The sequence below is a fragment of the Bombus impatiens genome, unplaced genomic scaffold, assembly GCF_000188095.3.
Source record: "Bombus impatiens unplaced genomic scaffold, BIMP_2.2 scf_1183, whole genome shotgun sequence".
NCBI lineage: Eukaryota > Metazoa > Arthropoda > Insecta > Hymenoptera > Apidae > Bombus > Bombus impatiens.
Genome location: NT_177602.1, coordinates 110,022 through 127,776, shown reverse-complemented (window position 1 = coordinate 127,776; position 17,755 = coordinate 110,022). Strand labels below are relative to the sequence as shown.

The following is a 17,755-nucleotide window of genomic DNA, read 5'->3' as shown; positions in this document are numbered from 1 at the left end:
CCTCGCCAGCTGTGCCAGCTGTTCCAGCCGTCTCGAGGTAGTTTTTCCGTCTCGTCGACCAAATCGTCTCTCGTTCCACGTCCACCGACCTCTCTCTCTCGTCGGCTTCTCGACAGGCGATCGAGACGGTTATCCATTCTAAAGTTATCTATTCCGAAGACGGTTTCCTATTGCAAACAAAGGTCATCTGTTTTCGAGGAGTTTATTGACACAAAGAGGATTTTCTATGGAGGTTGTTTAAAACACGTGCTGAATTTTTCACGAGATGAAGGAGCGTGAAATATAAGCAACACTGTGCCGATTATTTCCATGGATAGCAGACCGATAGATGGTCGACAAGATTTCCGATGTGTTTGAGGATCTCGTATCGGTTTATCGAAATTTTCTTGGGCAGCGTTCAGGTAGTGTCTCTAATTTTCCATGGTTTCTTATACCGCTTTCTTTAGTTCGTATTTCTTTGTTTCCTTTGTTATATCGTGATTGAGATTCTCTGTACCTTGTATATTGACGAAGTATGTAAACCTTTCCATCGCACGATACACCTGACAATATTATCCTGTGATTTCCATCACGAAGTTTATCTAACATTTTGGTTAACCGATCTTTTCGCTTCGTTTTATCGTTCAATAATCGATCTTTCCATTTGGTTTGATTCCGTTGTTTGTCCTTGTAACGACTCGAATTAATTTGCTTGATCGTGTCAATATTAGCCGAGATCCTGCGGTTTTCAAGGACGAGTTTGTTTGTTTGTTTGCTTTTTTTTCTTTTTTAACGATCCATCTTTCCGTTCGGTTTCATCATTCCAGAATGACTTTATCTTGCAATAATTGATTTTTCGGTCTGTGATCTGATTATCATCGTTATTACGGTAATGATTGAAATATATGATTATTTCGTTTACTCGTATATAATAAAATATTGCTTTTGTGCAGGCACGTTTAATGGACTCGTCCTGTGCGGCTGTCCTTGTTACGTTTCTGCCCCATTTGGGTTGTCCTGATTCATAGATAATCGAATCACGACGCTCTCTGCTCTAACTTTCTTTACCCGTTTCCCGCATGGCCTAATAATTTCTCTGATAGCGTTTCCCTCGAAGAACGTCAAACGGCCTTGCCTTCTCGTTTTTATAGCCACTAATCAACCTTGAATTTCATCGGCCAACTTGTTCATCTTTCATCTTTTGCTTCCAGCCTGTTGAGAATGTTGTTCATCCAAGACTTTATTACATGGTCCGATAGTATGTATAAAATAGACTCTGCATCTAATAACGTATCTTTGACTTTAAATAATAATTCAGCTTTACATAATCTGCTCTCTGATGAACCTTCTGTCCACACGACCAACTTCTTTCCATATTCCATTTTTCTTTCCACTCTGTTGATTCTTCCAATCGTCGTTAATCCAGAATTTTGATTTTAATTAGCAATTTCGTATCGAACAATCTAATCCATTTTCCATCAAATTTCTATTTGATCGAAGAATATTTCCCCTTTAGATATACGTTTTCTTTTTCTAGCCTATCGATGACGTTATCGATCCGAGACTTTGTTTTTTTCACCTACGAAAGTAGATTACGTATCTGACAGTGTGTCATCTTGGATTTAGATAATAATTTTAAATAATCTGATCTGATCGACATGGCGACTGACCAAAGACCTTCTCTACTTTCAGTTCCAGCTTGCTGCGAGTCTTATTAATCGAACGCTTTGTTACGTGATACGAAAGTAAATTTTTCTTATCAGATGCATCTTTAGTTCTAAATAATGATTATTTGTACGTGCAATCTATCCGATCGATTTATCTGAATTTCGTTGCCTTCCAATTCTGTCACTCTTTAATCCTATAGATTTTTTCCACCCTGTATAGAGATCTCTAACAGATAAGATTTATGCTTCGGTTCGCATGGCTTCTAGCGATTGTTTCCATCGACGTTTCCAAATAAATTTTCCCGCGATCCTGCGCTCCAGAGAAATTGGTGACCTCGTACGATTTAACCGCGCATCGATCCCATCCCTACCCTAACCAGTCGTCCCTCCTTTTGCCAAACTATTTTCAAATTCCGCATTTCAGTTTCTTGAAAACCCTCCGTCGATGTCTTCTCTTCTGGCCGGCGAAGATAATATCGTTAACAGCTTCCTGCATTGATCCTTCTTAGGGTGAATGTTTATTAGACGTTGGATATTTTCTTCGATCCTTTTTTTGTCCTTTTTTTTTTTTACAAATCATCCATATACCGTAGAATGTAAAATTCGAATAAAGACAAAAGAACGTGGATCAAAGAAAAGAAAACTGCAAGATCGAAATTGCAGCATTAAATTTATTAAATGAAACTCTAGTTAATTAAGATAATTTTACTAATTGTTAGCAAAATTTGATAAGATACCAATAGTAAATTCCATAGATTGCAAGCCATTTGTAATAATAATTATCTTACTCGATGTAATTCTAACTAACGCAACAGAATGGTAGAATTATAAAAAAAAAAAGAACGAGCAAACAAGTATCATAGCTGACGCGTTCTTTTTGTTATATGGTTATTTATAAAGAAATTTAAATATCATTTGCCGTTATCCCAGGCGACTGCGATTATCTCGCGCTATCGAGCACAAATATATCGTCCATTTCATTTATTTATGCAGAACGAAATGCAAATAATCGTTTAGGGCATATCGCTTATAAATATCTCACCAGATAAGCGTATAAACGCGATCTCACGCTGTTTACTTGTGTAAGAAAAAAGGGAAGAAAGTAAGAGGAGAGATGAAAATATATCTATGCATTTTCAATAATTTCCCAGCTAATTGATAAAGTGTGTCGGACAATCGACGAATATATATTTGTAGCTATTTCTAACTATTTATAAAAAGAGATCTCCGACAAGAGGAACAGCAATATAATAATAGGAAGGGCGGCAAGGAATTTTTAGTTTCGTATCGTACGTTGGATAGTTTCTTTCACGATTTATCGAAGAACATCGCGTATAGCACGGTGGAAGTAGAGTAGACGCAGTACGTAGCATTCGTAATGTTTGCTTAATGTTGCCAAAAAGTTCGTTGACCTACTAACAAGGAGGAGAGGAACTGCAGCTGCTTGGATGTTTCGCGTTATAAATTCCTTGATGTTTATCGATCGCAAAACGCGCGCTAATGCCGCTTCCAGCGCTTTTTCTCCTTCGTAGAACGCAATTTTCCAATTTCATTATATTCCAGATCCCGCTGCATCTATCAACGTATCTCGAACGCGTAGGAAATTATGAATCGAATAACGAGCCCCAGAGAACCATCTCTCGTGTCGCGTTCAATTACGAGTATAGAAATCTTGTGAAAATTTCACTTCGTCGTCGTTATAGAAATCGTATTTTCCTGTCCTTTTCTTTTTTTTCCTTTCCCCGGCGGAGAAAGGATTTCTTTTTGAACGAAACAGGAGTTTCTTCTCTCTTCGTCCTTGAGTTTCAATGGTATTTTCCTTTCTATCGAAAAAGATTGTTTAAGATTGTCGCGATGGGATTTTTGTCTCGTCGAAAGGGATTCGAGAAGTTTCAGCGAACGAGAATTCGCGTAACCTACCGATGGCGTTGATAAACATTCCACAATTTTACGCATAAATCACCGAGTTTACTCGAGGATTGCAAAAAATTGCTTATCGTACGCGTCTCTCCTGCTGTCTTCGTTTACAAACAATGCTCGCCTTAGATGTTCGAATTTTCCGCCTTGGTGAACCACGATTGATACTCGATCGAGCAGAAAAAATTGCTAGTAAAATGTTTGCTTGTAATGTAGCGTATTAAACGATTCGTTAAACGAGCAGATTATAAAACCGAAGAGAAAATGATGGAATAGATATCGATGGATTATGTTCGATCCAGGAGTATTCTATATAGATAATAGTGGCAATTACAGAGAATTAGAGAGGAACTGCGAGTCGGATTGGCAACAAAATCAGGTTTAAAGAAGCGTAAAGCAGGAGGCAGCGCGGAACGATCGTTTCCCAGCGATTGCCAGATCCAGCAGGGAGAGAACAGTGCTCGACTTATACGTATAGAGAAGCTCTGATGTTTGCCTCGACGTTGCCAAAAAATACAATGACCCAAATAAGACAAGTTGCACTCGTTTGTCGATACTCTCTGCACTGCGATCTCCTTCTCTCTGAAACTGTTTCGTTCAAGTGCACGTACCACCGCGTGCTCCATAAAACGACACAGATACTTATTCCATTCAAGGAAACGAAAGAGAGAGAGAGAGAGAGAGAAAAAAAAAAGAAGAAAAAGAAATAACGCAGATCAAACTGTTGCCATTAAAAAAATCTACATACATTTTCTTCCATATAAAATGTTTCTTTTCTTTTTTCATTTTTTTGTTTTATTTTTTACTTTTGTTTCTCCTTCCTGTTGTTATGCATAGTCGTATATTCTATTGGAAGAGGAGAAAAGAAGAAGATCGAAATATTGCCATACAAAAATCTGTATGCCTTTTTTCCTCTCAACATTCTATTATTATTATTATTATTATTATTATTATTCTGTTGGTACGAGATTCTTCTTTTTCTAATTATTTCTCTTTGTTTCTTTCGATCGTTGGGAGAGAACATCCTGATAAAGGTACCGTTTCTGCTTCTTTCTTTTTAATTATAAAGAAACAATGTTATACACACAATTCTAATGTACACGTAATATTCTCATCTATGAAGCGTATAAAAATTTCAACTCGAGCTGTTGGCGATTAGCAATTGAATAATTCTATGAGAAATTCCATGCTTACGAAGGTAAAGTTGCTGAAACGATTTGACGAAATACGTTGAAATTGACAGAGGAATGTTCAAAAGCGTCGTCGGTTTTTGTTATCGAATGGTATCGGTAGGTTGGAACCAGTTGGTGACCAACGAGACGTAAACTCGTCGAACAAACGAAATAATTGATAGCACTCTTATAATTGAAAGCCTACTCTACCACTTCTCTCAGCGGTTAAAGAGGAAGTCCCTTGTACCCTTTCGTTGAAAGTCTTGCCTCGACTTCCGATTTTTCCTCACGTTTCGAAAGCTTTATATAACATAATTTACCTGGAACAAGTGCCGCGCTTAATGTCTATCTTCTCAAATCTCGTCGATCTTATCGGAATATTTTAACATCTATTTCATTTAATCTTTATTTCTAAAAATGTTGGAATTTCTAGTATTTAAGATGTAATTCGATGTAGTAATTAGATTATACCGCCAGTAGATAGTGGTTTCATGGAAATAAAACATTCCTTGAGAGCAGGAGTATCTGCTTATTCGATCTTAAAATTGCTTGAAAGTTTCCTGTAATTAAGAATTACGGCGATCAGACAAGTTTCTGATCTGTTCTCCGGGCAAATTCTATGTAATTCTGAAAGCGTTAATTGCAACTAACACGTCCGTAATCGCGTTGTTAAAGAGTCACGTAAATCAAGCTACATACTCGTAAGCTGCGCGTAAATTCGAAAAGTTGCGCGTGTAAGCTTTTCACGATTGAATATTTGAAAGAGAATTTTTTTTACTGAAATTTGAACATTCAAGGACCTAGCAAGCCGAAAATTTGTTCAATCGATAGATTGGAAAATTCGTAAGTTAAACTGTCGTAAGATTTCGAACTTGGTAAATTAACGATTTATCTCGTAGCTGGTAATTGGAAAATTTACACGGTCTAGCCATATTGGGCAAAGCTTGTTCGTTAGCTCGTAAATAAGTGAGTTTTCCATTTACGAGGGCACCGTGTACCACGTTTGGGTTATCGATTGGGATGGCGAAATTTGGCACCTACTTAGGACACACCCGGAACGATGATTTAATAAAACGATACCATTACCGAGCCATTAAACTTGATATTTACCAAAGAATTTGGCCTACCCACGGGACAAAATTTGAACCAAATCGGTGAACCGATGTCGTGTTCTCCCCTCGTTAGTTATCTTCTCGACACACGATGATTCATCTTTAACCGTCTTCCTTCAATTGCCTTCACAGACTGCCTCCATATTCTGCTAACGTTGAACGCAATGCAGCGAAACTCGTTTAAACCGTTCGTACTTACATAATAAGTTTATTCGAATAACTCGATGTCACGGTTCTCATTTCTCAGTAGCAACGGTATATTATTTTTGACATTACGCTAAGAAAATATTTTGCCACCGTTGCTTTGGCACAAATCTTGCCTTTGTGTAATTTTAGAAAATTTTCTCTCTCTCTGTCTTTCTCTCTCTCTCTCTCCCCCCCTCTTTTTCTTTCGTAATATAAATTAGGTTAAAAATATAATAGAGTTATTTACGTCGTGCAGCGTAGTGATTTGTCAGTAAATAATACGTATATTTTTGTGAAATAAATTCCAATAACACTTTATTTTAAACTACTTTTTACATACGTACAGTGGTCGATGAAAATATCTGAATATTTGTATATTATATTGTATTATATATTATAAAAAAATGTTTACGCTAGTTGCTCGTGCATTTTCGTGGATCGCTGTACAAACGTTAAGTACAATATACGTTAACGCATTGAGACGTAGGATTTTATAGAATTTTTGCAGAAATTTCCTTCTTCGAAATCTTGGCGAAGTTTTGTAAGAAACCTAGAAAACGTTTGTTTCACAAATTCTCCTTGATTGTGATATTTTATGTTAATTACTGTTGACCTTCAGTGCGTTAAAAGATACAGTATGATTGCGAGAATCGATAGAAAATCGTAAAAATTTTTATTGAACGCAGGGATTAGGATGTAATCGAACGGACGATTTCAGTACACCAGTCAGTTCTGGCAGCAACATGAGCAGTATAGCACGGTTTCCAAAGTTGGACGAGTGTGCCCACTTTCATTACGAACATGTTGAACTCAGTTCCTTGGAGGTCAGTTACATTCGAATTAACCTTAAGCTATTCAATTCCATCCTCCAATCTTGGCCAAATTTTCATTTAAAAATATTATCACCTTACCTGTGAACTTCTAACTAAAACTGTTAATTATTACGTATATTATAGACAGTTTTAATGTACTCATTCCATAAGAATTATTCAAGATATAAATATAAATACATGTTTATTTATAAATATATACATTTATATTTTGAATAATTCTTACGCAATGAGTACATTAAAATATCCACGTTCTTTGTTTAACAATCCTTACGTTCAGTCAACTTTCTTTCAATATTTTAAAGATCCCATTTATTCTTCTTCACATTCGATTAACTATGTTTATTCTATAAAAAATTCAATGTATCGTTATTTACTGAATTATTAAATGTCCCCAATTATTATAATCAGTCATACGTTCTACAAAAGAGATAATGATATTCCTCCGGTATCGATGAAGCGCCAAAAAAAGAAAGAAATAAAAAAGAAGAAACGGCGGATTCAAAAGACACGACACGCGTGTTTTTTCAGATCCGTCGTCTAAATAAGACTAAAAAGTTATACGTTGGTTTTGCAGGTTTCGCTTAGCGAAGGTACCAATGATTCCGACAGCTACGCGGTCAGAGTAACATCCGGGGACGCATGCTGGACGCTGCAACGATCTTATGATAATTTTGTTATGTTTGACAAGCAATTGCATCGCTGCATATTTGACAGGAAGTTCTCTTCCTTAACAAAGCTTCCAGATACACGGCCAAAGAACACCTGTGATATACTGAGGGACTATTTGAATAGGTTCTCGCAGTTAAATCACGAAGGCCTAAATTGCGGTCCTGTGTTAAATTGGTTGCAGCTAGATAATAGAGGAAGAAGAATCCTCGTGCCAGAGTCAGATTCATGTCCCATTAATACTCCCGCAGTAGCCGCAGCTTATGCAGTTAGACCTTACGTGGCTCAGGCACCAGATGAAATCTCCTTTCAGGTATTATTTCAACTTGATAAAAAAATTCCAATATATACCAGTAAGTAGACCGCGGATCGTTATTCATTTGTGAGAAACTGTTGAGTATAAAAATGCACAGAACGTTCATAAATAGACAAAAATATATAAAATATGCAAAGCAGAGTGGCTGTTGTAATATTTAAGAAGATTTGATAAATCTCTGGTTAGCATCTGATTTAGAAATGAAAGATGATCGTGACAGAGTGCAATATTAAATTGCATAAATATTGAAGATCTAATAGTACGAGTTTGAATAGTAAAAAGAAAAAGAAAATTATATAACAAGTCGATAAATTTAATGTGAAAATATTGATGATTTTCAGGTTGGAGACATGATTTCTGTAATAGATATGCCTCCTCCAGGGGAAAGTACTTGGTGGCGTGGGAAGCACGGATTTGCAGTCGGTTTTTTCCCAGCCGAATGTGTGGCTGTGATCGGGGATAAAGTACCACGGCATCTGACCGTGTCAACGACAGTTAGATCAAAGTTACCCGTGAAACCGGTGCTTAGAAAGCACGGAAAGCTAATCGCCTTTTTCAGATCGTTCATATTGAATAGACCGTCTAGGAGACGATTAAAGCAGTCAGGAATTCTGAAGGAACGTGTATTTGGTTGTGATTTGGGGGAACATCTTTTAAATTCTGGTCAAGATGGTATATATCCGCAAATATTTTATATTGAGCTTGATATACAATAGCTCATGTATGTAATTTCTATATGCATTTTCAAATTGCTTAAAAAGTTTATGTATATAATCGTGATAGATCTAATTAAAGCGCCAATGAGATATCAAAATATCTTTCATAACGCACAAAGTATATACGTGTACATAAAAGTTTCCTATGACAAGTGTTCAAATATTTCCATGAGCCATTGTAAGTCACTTAATCGTATACGGTTTAACAATTGTACAATGTACCATGATGTTTATAGTGCCTACCGTTTTAACGTGTTGCGCTGAATTCATCGAGAATCATGGCTTAGTGGACGGTATATATCGTCTAAGCGGCGTGACATCGAACATTCAGAGATTACGAAACGCGTTCGACGAGGATCGTGTTCCTGCATTGCATTCCGATGAAAGTATTTTACAAGATATTCATTCTGTAGCGTCGTTGTTGAAAATGTACTTCAGAGAACTACCGAATCCACTCTGTACATACCAGCTTTATTCTACTTTCGTTAGTGCGGTTCAAGCTAACACCGACGCGGAAAGATTAAGGCGGATGAGGGATACCGTTAGAAAATTACCACCACCGCACTACAGGTAACGCACAGGATAAAAAGACCTGGCTTTCCCTTTTCCCTTAGTACATGTATTTCAAAAGCGATACAACTCAATAAGTTGTCAGGAAAAGCGAAAAATTATGTTTTGGAAGCTCTACAAGATAATTGCTAATATGAGATATATGATGTTGGTAAAAGAAATAGACTGTAGGAGACAAATATGATCGTTGTGATTTTTCATGTTCTTCCTCTAAGATTGCATCATTTTCAACTGTGAATTGGATCATTTCAACAATTTTGAAATACACGTGCAACTTGAAATCATAAATAATTCTAACATTATCTTTATAACACTATATGTATTTTGGATTTCAGAACCTTAGAATATTTGATGCGTCATTTAGTGAGAGTGGCAGCTCGAGGAGCGGAGACCGGTATGACACCACGTAACGTTGCCATTGTTTGGGCTCCAAACCTTCTAAGATGCAAGGAATTAGAGGTTGGGGGTGTAGCAGCGTTGCAGGGTGTCGGTGTGCAGGCTGTGGTCACAGAGTTTTTAGTCTGTTACGCCGAATTAATTTTCGGAGACGGTCCAGTTGGGCGGCCGAAATCGCTAGCTATTACAACACCGGCGAGATTGCTTAGTTTGGAAGAGGCTCGAAATCGAAGCTTGAGAGGCGAGCCTGATTACGTGGAAGTGGGCGCCGGTCCAGCCGGATTACCATTACATTACCATACGGTCATAGAATTACCGCGAAAGAGAAACGGCTCGAAACGTTCACCCTCATTGAACTGGAGAGCTTTATTCGGGCGAGGTGGCTTGGGTGCCAGAGGAAAAACAAGACAAGTTGGCACGCCACCTCAAACAGAAACGGTGCCAAGTTCCTTAAACTCCTTACGACGGTTAAGACCGGTGAAAAGCGCAGACAGCTTGGACGGTGAGGACAGTTTAGGTCCTCTGCTTGGACCACCACCAGCTAGACCTTGCGGACATAGTCGATCGGTTTCGCATGATTCGTATTTCGATCATTTAGCGGACGCACCGAATACATCATCGCCGTTGGATCTGTCGGAAATTCAGCTTAATTTCGACTTGGAGGAACGAGAGATGAGAATGTTCTCGGAGGAGGAGAGTGGCGGGGTGGCGTCGGTAGAAGCATCACCAAGACGTCAGAGGACGGAAGGAACGCAAAATACCGCTGCCACCGGTGGGTCCAAGAGAAAGAGATCGCGATTAGAGGAAAGACTGCAGTGCGACGTTGAGTTGCGCTTCATTGATAGCCAAAGTCCTGATCAGGTAAATGATATTTTACACGTCTTTATATATTTATGTTTCTATAATTTTGTAGATATGGTTGTGCCATTGATGTTGATCGATATATTTAACGCGCGTTCACAGGTGATGGTTTCTGCAGATGTTCACAGTATGGATACCCCATCTCCTTTGCCAACACCAGGGTACCTTCCATTATTATCCGAAGCTTCAACCCCACTCACACCCGCCACGCTACATGGAACACCGCATTCTACATCACCTGTACCAGCTAACAGTCCTAGGATAAGTTTTCGAAGTTTCACTTTACCTTTAGAGATCGACGAAGAACAAAGCAACGCGAACAAATTGAACAGAACTAGCGTGTCTTCCGATAAATCATCCGACCCTAGTCATAGGTTATCCGTAAACTTAGAAGGACAGAGTAACGCTAAGTCCTGCGAGAGGATAATGACATACGACAAACATGTAGATTTGTACGATGATAAAGAGTCTTCCAAGGCTCAAAAGACTTCGAAGGAATCGAACCTAGTTGTATCAGACGTAGTCGACCAAGACATGACACCTTGCGATAGGTTAATGTCTCATCCTAGCGAGATAGAATCTAGTAAAGTAACCATGTCTCCGTGTAAAGACGTAGAAAATAGATCGAGCTCCTGTTCCGTTGACGATAATAAATCTCACTGTGACAACAGAGACACGTTGGACGTGAGAAAACACGATGCATCGACCAACAAATCGATCGGTTCGCAGCACGACGATGCCATGGCTGGAAATTCAAACGCACACAGAAACGAATTGCCAGGACTGCCACTATCTAGCGCTACCGATCTAGATTCTCCGATGTCATGCGAGCAGACTATCGAGGACTTGCCCGATTCCGGTTTTGTGATTTGTGATAACTCCGACAAGATATTCACCAACACAGAAACGTCACAGATGATATCGAATACCAACGATTCCGGCGAATGGGTGATAGTCGAGACTACGGGCTCGATCACGACACCGACGAGCGAGTCGAGCAGTTCGAAGGATCCTTTGGAAGGCACCGTGAATAACGCGATCGCGACTGATGCACCGCAACTGAGATCCATGTCGGAGAACGTTTCCAGAACCTCCTTGGATCTCACTATGGGCTCAACAGTAGACACAGATACATCGTGCATCGGTGTCAGTGATTTAACCGAAAGTCCCGTTCTTCCTCAAGAATCTGCCGAGATGACATTTGACGTTGCCGACAACAGAGACCTCGAGGAACACGACGCTACCGCGCAGAGGACTTCTAGAGCTTTCGAGGACCAAACGAGTTTCGGGATGGTCAACTCTGGCAATAATTATTCAAACATCGTTCACTCGCCCATACACGATCAGGATAATGGAAATCAGAAAATTCGCACCGTTAGTATGACGGACATTCGTATGAACCAGAAATCTAGCGAAATGGAGCACGAGGTCACCGCCTGCTATTCGCAACTAGACAACACCGAAGCCTTCAACAGGAACGAGAATCCAGCAAAGGAAGAAGCTGTGGTAGAAGAGAAGACCTTCGAAAGCTCTCAACGCTCTTCGAAAAGCCACTCAGACTTTCAGCAGAAAGAAATTCGACGTTCTTTGCAGCTACATCAGAAGCCACAATTCCAAGCAAACGATCGCCGTTCGTTCTCTAATCAATCAAAGAAGAGCCAGGATCTGGATCTATCTTTGGCCAATACGGATAATAAGCAACGCAGTCAGAGTCAAAAGCCAGAAAAGTGCCAAAGCTTCGAATACGTTTCACCAAAGGAATCAGCTCAGAACAGTCAGCAACACAAACAGTTCCCTACACGTACCGAGGACCCTTCTAAATGTAACAACGTGAAGAACAGTCAACTGCAAGAGCACATAGAAGTAGTAATACCATCGGAAAATGCTGCCGAGCCCAGTGAGATAGCTCATCCCCCGGAAGGTGCATCCGAGCCAACGTCTTTAAACTCATCTTGTACTTTCTCGAATGCATCTTCTCCAGTGGATGATTCTATCGTTCTTCGAGATACGGCCGCTATACTTCAAGAGTTAGCGTTGCAAAGATTATCTGGAGGCATTGTGGGTGACTTGTCTGTTCCTCCGCGAAGAAGATACGAAACGGAGAATAATAAAGATCGAAGAAGCTTCGATTCTGAGATCGGTAGAGAGATAGTTCGTGAAAGGAAGATGAGGCAGGAACTGGACTCTGCTCGGGGAAAATCGGAAGAGCCACCGGTGAATAATACTCAACATCTGCCGCCATGTTTGAGAGCTCGTCACGCAAGAGCGACACGAGCGTCTCTTAGTAGATCGTTAGACGAGGCAAAGTTTAACAAAATGTCAGAGGAAGCTTCTCTACCTGTGAAACAAGCTACGGAGGACGTACAGCACAGTTCCACACCTAACGTTGGAACAGGATCGTCGAATAGTTCCTCGGCTAATTCCGATAAAACGCATCTAAAGAACCTAGGTGGTTTAGACTTGGGCGATCCCCAGTGCAGAGAAAGGATAGAAAAGTACAAAGAAGAGAGGAGAACGTTCTTAAGGGACAAGTACAGATCGGAGAGTTTTCGAGGGATGTTATCGAAGACAGAAGACGATGGGGAGCAGGCGCTTTTGGCTAGGCTAAAACAGAGAGCCACTAGGCCCTCCCTTCATTGATATTAAAGTAATATTTATGGAAACGTTTTGTCAACTTTTCCCCACGCGTTGAATAATTGAATTAATTGCCTCTGCAATCGCGTCATGCGATCAAATATGATGTATTCTAGTGAACTGTTCGTTGTAACGATCATTGCGTCTAACCCTTTGCTCTCAACGTTTGTTCGAACTTTTTTGATGTACGTTTTGTCCTTTTTATTTGTTTTTTTTTTTTAAGATTCCTGTGTTAAATATGGATACTATAGGACAAGAGTATGATAAGCTAAATTCTGTTGTTTTTTTTTTTTTTACAAAGAAAAAGGTTTTAAGAACCAATACATTGTTAATCAGTCTCACGTTGTCGGAATTGTGTTTTTATTCGTTTTGAAGCTTTTTCGGTCAATAGTTTTTAAAATTAAAGAAAAATAATACTCGTTATAATATTGAGATATTATGCGAATATCGAAGATATTGAAATATCGCTCGTCTTAAGAATTTCGCCTCTTAGAAGCCATCTGATCAACTCTATCTTTTAAACAACAGCAAACACCAAGATAAATTTAAGAAATGGCTTCTGCAGTGATGACTCGATCATACTTATGCTGAACGATTCAGCAGTTATTAAAAGACTCGTTTTTGGACCTAACCAGGCTTTCAGACTGTTTCCATTTTTAATTGTCTCATTGTAAAATCCTGCTATTTAAGCGCGAAGTAATACCAAAACTAGCAAAGATGAGAGATGTGCTTATCATTGCTTTCTCCTGATTTCTATACGAGAACAAGTATTTAATTTTAGTTTGAGTAATTGTTCTATACGAGAGGAAGCGAATCTCAGTATTTTACGATATGTTCACCGTAGGTGGTAGGAAATCGACTAAATTGTAATTTTAAATCGACAAATCGATGGTCCAATTTCAATGAACGTATGTACGATCAAGTTTTCGATGTTAAATACGTGTAGCAACACGCAGCGAAGATTATCGGACGTTCTGCCATGTTTTCTTTTCCTTTTTTAAAGTATTATCGTATACGTTTAATTAGTAATATAGAATCTTGTTTAAGAGGCGCTGTATTTATGTTCTTCTGCGTCCTAGATTAGTCGAGCGTGAAGGGTTAAAGGCGTGGGATTTAACGAAGTCGATTAAACACGAGTGCTAGAACGAAAAAAAAAAAGAAGACGGTCTGACGATTGACGCTTTTAAAAAATGAATTCAACGGGGAACGTTCGTCTCTTTTCTTTTTTTTTTTTTTTAAATTGCTGTTGTTAACAGAACAGTTCGATGATATACGAGTGTAATTTGTATCTTTTAATTTATTATTATAATTGATACTATATATACGTATATATTATTAGAATTATTTCTGTTATTGTTAACGCGTCGTGTAAGAAATCATTTCTCCCATTATTGTTATCGCTCCCAAAGATGTCCCATTTATTAAAGCTTTTCGCGCTGTTCTGTTAATCGACCCTTTTAATTTAAAACGATATGTACCAGAGTGTGTTGGGTTCGTGGACCGATTTGTTGTCGACCCTTTGCACGCGAAACTGCATTTTTTACGCGGGTTAAGCAAAAATCTAACTATGTAAGCTTGTTTGACAAATTTTACGCAAAGTTAAGTTTCCACGTACGAATTTATATGTATAAATATTCTCTTTGTGATGGTTGAGCTAAAAGAAAAAGAGTTTTCGAGTGACTGAGCGTCCGTAACGCGTAGTGCTTTAACGAGATACTGTTCTCTCGTGTTTTAATGTCATACCGTTCGTTCGAGAGTAACAGTAAAAAGGGAAAAAATTGAAAACAAAAAAAAAAAAGAACAAAAGTAAGAGAGAGAGAGAGAGAGACGTGAAACGACCAAATTGACAAATTCTATTATAGAAAATAGCGGAAATATTCGTTCTCATCTAGATTCGAAGTACGGGTGCAAAGGGATTAATGCTTTTCAGTGGAATCACGTGTCTTCGTATCGATCGATGTAATTGACTTACAAGATATGTTAATCAATACGCTTCCCTTTTTCTGTAAATTTCGTTGTTGCTCGCTGTTCCGTGTATTTTTATACGAGATGTGAAGCGTGCCGCGCCTTAATCACAGCGAGATGAAAGCTTGTTCGTTCGATAATTGTTCCAGATGCGTGCGTTAATTGTCCGAGCAATCTGTCGCTTCTTACTTTTTTCTCTTTGTTTTTGAATTTGAGTTATTCTGTTTGAATTTTTCTTTTCTAAGGACATTGTTAATTCTTTTATTTTATTATCATTTTTAATTATTTTTCTTTTTTTTTTGTTTTTTTTTTTAAGTTTTACACGTTCGTCTCCACGCCAATCGCTTGTCAGGTGTCACAGAAAGATAGCACGTAGCTAGAGATCTTTAAATATGTTAGATTTTATTAGCGATATATCGATGTCGAAAGAAATTAGAATACTCGTTGATATTCGTGTTCAATTTTACGTTAGAAGCTCTGGTACATTTGATGAATTTGTTGTTTGTACTTTACCGGAGAAGAAAAATTTTTCTTTTATATACATATATATATATACAAACAATTAAAGAACCATCGTATTAAATTAAGTATTCGATATACGCGTTCATATATTTTCTCTCTTTTTTGTCGTGGACTGGTCCATGGCTTCTATATAGCACCTCCTTTGTATATGCTTTATTATTATTATTATTATTATTATTATTATTATTATTATTATTATTAATATTATTATTATTATTATTTAGTCGACATGTAATATATTAATTTATACATTTTTTAGTTCGATCGTCGACGTAAAGAAGAGACTAGCTTGAAGTGAAGATTAATGCAGGACCGACTGTTTCGTTAAAGATAAACAATTTTATTTCACGATTACCATAGGATATTATATAATTCGTTTATCGATAGAGAGTTTCAACGAGAATAATTTTTTTATATTTATTTTTTCCCGTTTTTCTTTCGTACTGTAATTTTTACATTGTCAAGGAATTATTGTTCCAGTGTAAACGACGATCTACTTCTATTACGAATTATTCAGAATCTCAATGCTCGCATTTATCTTCGATCAGCGATTTTTATCTACTTATTACTGCTATAATTTACTCGTGAGTACACCAAGATCTATCAACAAGCTGGAGAATATTCGTTCTGTAGACCGGAAGAGCAAACGTGCGAGGATCGTTTAATCTTTCCCCCTGAACCCGCGATCTTGGTTCTCTCTTCTCCCAGCAACGAGAATAACCGAAACACCGGAAGAATCATCTTCTGTGACAGCATTTATATTTCATCTGACATCGCCATCGCGAACCAATGAATTAGTACCAAGTCTATAGACCGTCATTTTAACACTGTACATTTCGATCTCTGCCCGAATCAAACCACTTAACATACGTAGCTCAGAGAATCATCCTGTTCTCAATTTGTGATCCTGAAGATGCTCAAAACGAGAGAAGAAAGAAAGAAAAAAGAAAAAAAAAAAGAGCCGCTAGCAAAGTTTGCGTACGAATAACGACGAAACCTTTTTTAATCGAATTAATGTTAACATTGCTGGTGTGCGTGTTCCAGGATAGTCCCGATATTTTGCGTATTTTTTTATGCTACGATCATACAACAAGTAGTATGAAAACGGTTTTTCGCAAACCAAATTGCAAACCGAGCGACGACCAAGCACACATACTTTTACTCGAAACCTTCGAGAATACTTAAACCATATTAGTTACAATTTGTATTCGAATGTTTATGAAAAAAAAGAAAAGAAAAAGAAAAAAAGAAGAAAAACGCGAGAAAAAGGAAGGAAGAAAGATTAATACTTTATAAGGAGGAAATTTAATAACTTCCGAGAGGACGAAGGATTTTCTTTTTTTGATAGATGTTACGATAATAACGGCTATGATAAGAGTGAAAGGAAATTATCGACGAGAGAATGTTGCGTCGATAGGATGCGTTCGAGGGACGAGTCTCGAATTATTCGAACGATAAAAAGTTAGCGATCGAGTAGCGGTGATAATAGTGGAAACAGTTGATTATATTCCTCGTCGAATCACTCTTTTTTGCTAGCATTTCTCCTGTTCGATGTACACGTGACTCGCGTGATCAAACTTGTTAAAGCGTTCACGAACTATTAAAAAAAAGGAAAAAAAAGCTATACGAAGTATAAACGTTTCTATAGTGCGTGTCGAAAAAGACTGTAACAATTTGCATTTACAAGAAATTGCAGATTGTTCCAGTAGTATCGTTCGTTATAGTTTTCCATTGTGTTTCTCATTGAATTTAAATGAATTTGTAAACGGGCATTGATCATTCGGAGGGCTGTACAAATTCCGAATTTTCAACTTTTCAATTTTTGGATATTTACGATACTTCAGTTTATTAACAGTTGATTACTTGAAAATGCAGCATTACCACTTGATCATTTATTAAAGATAAATATTAACGGATAATTGTCAATAATTACTAGAACATCGGATGGTCAGTGCTTGATCCTCTCTGTTTTATCGGTAATCGTTATTTAGTTTTAATTGATTTAAAAAAAAAAAGGAAAAAAAAGAAGAAAAGGAAAGAGTCGTGAGCTCGTAAAATCCGTAAAAGATATGCATGCACAAGTAGCTTGTCCCAATGATGAAAATAAGACGAAAACTGTTTAGAGATATATTTAAAAAAAAAAGTGAAATATTTAAAGCGAACTTTAATAGCTGCTTCCCTGGGTACCAAATATAATAGGAAAGGCCTAGTTAGCGATATTTAAAATAATGCCTAAAGTAAAT

General features: G+C 37.9%; 1 protein-coding gene and 1 long non-coding RNA gene across 9 annotated transcripts in view; one reads left to right on the top strand and one right to left on the bottom strand.

Moving 5' to 3' along the window:
• LOC117152344 overlaps positions 1–15,665 on the bottom strand; it is a 17,773-nt gene extending 2,108 nt beyond the window's left edge. The window contains exon 1 of the long non-coding RNA XR_004462695.1: positions 15,533–15,665. This is a non-coding gene — a long non-coding RNA (uncharacterized LOC117152344). The remainder of the gene's footprint in view (positions 1–15,532) is intronic.
• The window catches only part of LOC100743521 (GTPase-activating protein CdGAPr), a 37,442-nt gene extending 19,687 nt beyond the window's left edge, over positions 1–17,755 (top strand). For 4 of the 8 annotated variants that reach the window (XM_012391756.3, XM_003493508.4, XM_012391752.3 and 1 more), the window contains 6 exons: positions 6,720–6,857; positions 7,441–7,845; positions 8,190–8,520; positions 8,801–9,134; positions 9,470–10,391; positions 10,494–17,755. In XM_012391756.3, the coding sequence (XP_012247179.1) occupies positions 6,777–6,857; positions 7,441–7,845; positions 8,190–8,520; positions 8,801–9,134; positions 9,470–10,391; positions 10,494–13,031 (4,611 nt within the window). In that variant the 5' untranslated portion in view covers positions 6,720–6,776 and the 3' untranslated portion in view covers positions 13,032–17,755. Of the gene's footprint in view, positions 1–49; positions 402–6,719; positions 6,858–7,440; positions 7,846–8,189; positions 8,521–8,800; positions 9,135–9,469; positions 10,392–10,493 lie in introns of those variants that run through there. The other 4 variants (XM_012391754.3, XM_024371182.2, XM_024371183.2 and 1 more) reach the window with 4 other exon arrangements.